Below are 6,000 nucleotides of genomic sequence, written 5' to 3' on the forward strand. Positions count from 1 at the left end.
TGTTCAGTTCATGTTCCCAAGATTGGAAATGGAGAAGAGATTGGTATTGTTCAGTTCATGTTCCCAAGATTGGAAATGGAGAAGAGATTGGTATTGTTCAGTTCATGTTCCCAAGATTGGAAATGGAGAAGAGATTGGTATTGTTCAGTTCATGTTCCCAAGATTGGAAATGGAGAAGAGATTGGTATTGTTCAGTTCATGTTCCCAAGATTGGAAATGGAGAAGAGATTGGTATTGTTTGTCCAACAAGGCCAATGCAGATCAAATTGGACAAATCCCACGAATCTGATAGAGGAGGGAAAAAGATTGATGGCATCTTTATATGTCAAAGAAAATACTTGAGACTGATGTAAAGCCCATTCTGAATTTCAAGGGTTACTTGGTTGGAAATGGAGTAGCAGATGATGTGTTTGATGGAAATGCTCTTGTTCCATTTGCACATGAGATGGGGCTCATCTCTCCTGAGCTATTTCAGGAAGTTGAAACTACTATGAACCCACTGACATGGCCTGTGAGGACAAGCTTGCCAGAGTTGACGAGTTGGTTGATGGCTTAAATGTATACAACATTTTGGAACCTTGCTACCATGCCCCTGAGAAGATAAAGACCAAAAATATCGAGTTCCCAAGTTGGTCCCAACTTCTTGGTGACACCGAAGTTCCATGCACTAATGATGAAGTTGCAACAGCATGGTTGAACAATGAAGCAGTGAGAAAAGCAATCCATACTGACAAGAGTTTGGCAGGCAACTGGGAGCTATGTACTGATAAACTTAACTTTGACCACGATGCTGGGAGCATGATCCCCTTCCACAAAAACCTTACCTTGAAAGGATATCGAGCTCTTATTTTCAGCGGCGATCATGATATGTGTCTTCCATTCACTGGGAGCGAAGCTTGGGTTCGATCACGTGGATACAAGGTCATTGATGAATGGAGGCCATGGACGTCGAACGAACAAGTTGTCAGGTACTTACGAAGCTAAGAGAACAAAACTTTCTGGTCCCTCGACAATCAAGTAACCATGAAAGGTCAATGTAGAGCACATAAGGGTTCGATGCCATTTTCTCATAAAATTGACAACTAAGGAGCCGACAAAGCCTTTGAAGATGTCATCATTTCAATTTCAAAAGATAAGAGAAGCGTTAGAATGCGTGCTATGAACTAAACTCTTGTGAATGCGTGCTATGAACTAAACTCTTGATCGAGAAGGGAGGAAATGTTAGGTAGCAAATTTCTATTAGTTTTTCTTGTTATTAGTTTATCAATAACAAATGATCATTTTTGTATATTTACAAATTTACGGGGTCTATTCATAACCTAGCCTATAAACCTGAAACCAACATGTCTGTTCATGACCTAGCTTATAAACCTGAAACCAACCCGAACGGACTCAAATCCAAAAAGATAAAACCAACCTAACCAAAAGAGGTATGAGGAATGAAAATTTGAAAAGAAACAAAATCAAATCTAGTTTCTTTAAGTCAAAGTTTGAACAACTTGCCAATTCTCCCCCACACTCATTTTGATTCAAAAAGTTTCTTTAGCTTCATAGTGGGTTGAGGAGGCCTATAACTCATTTAGAGGAAATTATGTGCAGCTATTGACGACCTTTAAAATTGGAGAGCAATAAGAGTTATCGAGTGACCCTAGATTAATCATGCTATCGAGTCATATTAGATTTACGTTTAAAATGTGAAGGAGTCGATGTCCAAATTTATAGGATTCAAAACAGACATATTATTGATTCATGGCATTCCAAGTACAGAGGTTTGTAGTATAAAATGAAGAAAGGTGGAAGAAAAGGAGTTAGGCACGCCCAAGAAGAAGATTGCCTATAACCAAGATGATACTACAAATATCTTCCACAGCCTTCCCGTTGTCAGACAGCGTCGATGGGTCCTTTGGTGGCTGCATGAAACTATCCAGACAGTCCCCGGCCTCCGTCATGGCTGCAGACGCCATAGTGTTGACGCTATTGTAGTCACCTTTTCCCAAGTAGTTCTTCCCATCCTCGATGTCATCGATGGCATCGTCGTAGTGTTCAGCACAGGTGGCATAGCGCTCCTTAAGCTTGGGATCGGTTGCCTTGGACGCCAAGGACTGGGCGAGGACACGACTTTGAGCAGCCTTGTCATGGGCGAGGTTGAGGGTGAAGGTGGCCAACCCTTTTAGGTTTGTGGTGCCAGCAGAATTCAACACGTTAAAGCAAAAAGATGGGTTTCTAGTTTTCTTGCAGATGGTGGAAACGATGTCGTTCTCGGAAGCTGCATGCATGGGCACCATCCCATTGAAGAACATAACCGAAAGGACAATGGAAGAGACTGCAAGAAAACTAGAAGATGTCATTTTTTATTTTTCTGTCTGTTTTGCTCAATTAATTCATATGGAGGGTTTACATATTTATACACTCACAAATGTTCCTCTTAATAGCTTTTCACGTTAGAATACAAAAATAGACACAATAGGTTACCTTTTTTCTCTCCAAACCCAATCACAAACTTGGCTTCGTTATTATACACCTCTAGTTCTCCTGTGTTTAAGCTAATAATATTTATTTTACAAAAAAAACTCAACCTTTATTAATGTAATATTAAACAATATGTTGTTGACATGCCAGAAGATCATATTAAATAAATAACATAATAAGTCCGACAAATATTTGTTTTGCCCATGTTTTTTGTTGGCATCTCGAAAAGTAGTCTTTGCCATCATTGTGTTTTTTGATGTGAAAAATGTGAGTCAATAAACTCGACTTGGTTAAAATAGTGGATGTGGGAATCATGCATTGAGAAGTTAGTAAGTCAATAAGTTCGACTTGGTTAAAATCATGGAATGTTGAGAAATTAGTAATCATGGAACATTTCGGGGCAATCACGAGATAACCGAGACCAACCTCGGTCCACAATTTCCTGCAAATTTGTTAGAGGCATCATAAACCTGAACATAATATAATGTGCATGGTATAACGTATATATAGAGACATCATGCATCATAGAACATGAAAGTACAAGATACATAACATAGCATCATATATATGTCTCATGGGATCCCATGTAACATAACATAAATTTAGTTATAACATAACACCATACACATCAAACAGTCGCAAGTACGACACGTGTAAGGGGCATAGAGCACAAGTCGTTCATACTTTGTACAATTCATCTCACCAATCCAATAGTAAAACCACTTATTTGGTTGACCCAAACCGTCACTAAATTTTCTAAGTTGCTATTCGTTTGTTCCTGCTCACGGAGGTTTTGTTTCGAAACTGACTCCCAACCTCATTAAGGGTTGATCCTACTTATCGAGGTTAAATCTACTACATATTATTGTTAAACAAAGATTTCACTCGTTTATCACTATGAACTTAATTCAATTCATTTAATATCATAGTTTTGAACTAAAAAATTACATATTATAATTCTATCACATATAGTCAAACTAAAAACAAATCATTTTATTCTGGGCTACCAGACATTTGTTCAAACTAAAACTAAAACTAAAATCAGTTGATAATACTTCCTTGAAATAGGATTTTTGAATTCTCCACCGTACATTTAATTATGCTCTCTCTCTCTCTTCTATTTTTACTCTCTATATAATCCCAAGAACAGCTCCATCCAAAAACGCGTTGGATATGACCCACTAACAAAATATATCGAGACAACAACAAAGAAAATAGAAAAAGATTTCTTTTTTAGTTGTTTTTTTATTTATTTGTTTCGGTGTATTTAGACGGTGGGTCATATCCAACGTCATCAAAACCGTCACAAACCCATAATCATGCCTCTCTCTCTCCTACTGCTCTCCCTATTCGGTCTCTTATTCTCCCCATCAAACTCCCTCTCCCTCTCCTTCCCTCTGACCTCCCATTCTGTCTCCTCCCAAGAAGCCTCCCTTTCCCTCTCCTCCAAAACCAAATCCCATGGGAAGTTCCCCTTCCAGTACTCCAACGCCCTTGTGGTGTCTGTTCCCATTGGATCGCCGCCGCAGCAGATGGACATGGTCGTAGACACCGGCAGCCAACTATCCTGGATTCAATGCCACGGCAAAGTAAGGAGAAAATCAGTGAAGCCCATGATTAATGTGTTTGACCCTTATCTCTCCTCCTCTTTCTCTTTCCTTCCCTGTAACACCACTCTGTGCAGACCCCGAATTCCCGATTTTACCCTTCCTACTTCTTGTGACCCAACTCGCCACTGCCACTACTCCTACTTCTACGCGGATGGGACCCTGGCCGAGGGTAATCTCGTCACTGAAAAATTCACCTTCTCCAATTCCTTAACTACCCGCTCCCTCCTTCTGGGCTGCGCTTTGGCCTCCACCCAAAACAGGGGTATGTTGGGAATGAATATTGGACGCCTCTCCTTCATCTCCCAGGCCAAAATATCCAAGTTTTCCTATTGCGTTCCGGATCGAACTGGGTCGGATCTAACCGGCTTGTTCTACCTTGGAGACAACCCCAACTCCGCTAAATTCAAATACGTCAACATGTTGACTTTCCCCAAAAGTCGACGCTCCCCGAATCTTGACAAGTTGGCCTACACCCTCCCGATGAAGGGGATAAGAATAGGCAACAACAAACTCAACATCTCGCCCGCCGTTTTCAAACCGGACCCATCTGGGGCCGGTCAGACCATGATCGACTCCGGCTCCGATTTGACGTATTTGGTAGATGAGGCCTACAACAAGGTCAAAGAAGAGATGGTCAGATTAGTGGGGCCCATGATGAAGAAAGGATATGAATACGCCGCTGTTGCCGACATGTGTTTCGACGGCGTTGTGGCGGCGGCGGTGGGTCGGAGGATCGGCGACATGTGGTTCCAGTTTGAGAATGGGGTGGAGATATTGGTCGGGAAAGGGGAAGGGTTATTGACGGAAGTGGAGAAAGGGGTGAAGTGCGTGGGGATCGGACGGTCAGATAGACTTGTGATTGAGAGTAATATAATCGGGAACGTTCATCAGCAGAATATGTGGGTGGAGTACGATCTGAGCAATAAGAGAATTGGATTTGGTGTTGCTAAGTGTAGTGGATTGAAGGCATGATCATGGACGGTGGAGATTCATACTATTCTTTTGTGTATCTATTTATATTACCAAATTTTGTTAAAATAAAACAAAATTTGTTGTAATATTAATACTCTTAGTGAACTATATGACTACGAAATAGTTTATTTTTTTAAGTTCCATACTAAATATAATTTAATGGATTAATTTATAAAATTGGCAAAATAAATAAATAACCAAAATTGCTCCACCACTAGGCACAGCTAAAACTACATCATCGGAAGCACCAATGCTATACGTGGACAATAAAGCTACGATCTCCTTGATTAAAAATCCAGTTTCGATCGGAGCAAGCACATAGAAATTAGATTTCACTACATCGGAGAATTTGCATATCGGGGGCTCATCAAGATTGATTTCATATGAACAGAGGAACAGTTTAGAGACATCTTCACTAGAAATTTCATCACTAGAAATTTGAATAACTTCGATCATAACACACGGCTTTAGAAGGAGATTGTTACATAAATCCCTATTGTAGGCTAAAAGTCATTCCTCCTATTTTTTTATTGTTTAGTTATTATTTTTTTTAAAGGCATGCAATTAAAGTTAGTGGGATGTACTCTCTCTCATTGTTTTTCCGTTATTTTCTTCTTCCTTCTGCTTTTTTCCTCATCAACGATTTCCTCTAATTTGCTCGGTCAAAAACAACAGACGATTTACATTTTGAATCAATCACCCACTCTTGCCGTAAAAGACATGATACTAGAAGAGGCTTGGAGCAGAGTAAAACCATCAATAGATTATTTTAGAGTTTTTAGATGTGTGGGACATGTCCATATTCTAGATGCCAAGAGAAGCAAACTTGAACATAAAAGTGTAATATGGTTTTATTTGCGAATCCAAAGACTACAAAATGTTTGATCCAACTACAAATAAAATTATAGTAAGTTGTAATGTAGCTTGAGGAAGATCGTGAATGGGATTG

At 39.8% G+C, this 6,000-nt stretch overlaps 1 protein-coding gene and 2 pseudogenes across 1 annotated transcript; 2 read left to right on the forward strand and 1 right to left on the reverse strand.

Moving 5' to 3' along the window:
• The first annotated feature begins 504 nt into the window (after window positions 1-504).
• Window positions 505-984, forward strand: LOC111787832 (serine carboxypeptidase-like 20 pseudogene; annotated as a pseudogene).
• An 824-nt stretch (window positions 985-1,808) lies between these two features.
• Window positions 1,809-2,348, reverse strand: LOC111787540 (pectinesterase inhibitor pseudogene; annotated as a pseudogene).
• Window positions 2,349-3,625: 1,277 nt separating this feature from the next.
• LOC111787538 (aspartic proteinase PCS1-like) lies at window positions 3,626-5,156 on the forward strand. Its single transcript, XM_087121166.1, has one exon. The coding sequence runs from the start codon at window positions 3,789-3,791 to the stop codon at window positions 5,049-5,051; it is 1,263 nt and encodes a 420-aa protein (XP_086977292.1). The 5' UTR covers window positions 3,626-3,788; the 3' UTR covers window positions 5,052-5,156.
• Window positions 5,157-6,000: the final 844 nt, after the last annotated feature.

This window comes from Cucurbita pepo, chromosome 2 (assembly GCF_057944985.1).
Source record: "Cucurbita pepo subsp. pepo isolate OVF chromosome 2, ASM5794498v1, whole genome shotgun sequence".
NCBI classification, from domain to species: domain Eukaryota; kingdom Viridiplantae; phylum Streptophyta; class Magnoliopsida; order Cucurbitales; family Cucurbitaceae; genus Cucurbita; species Cucurbita pepo.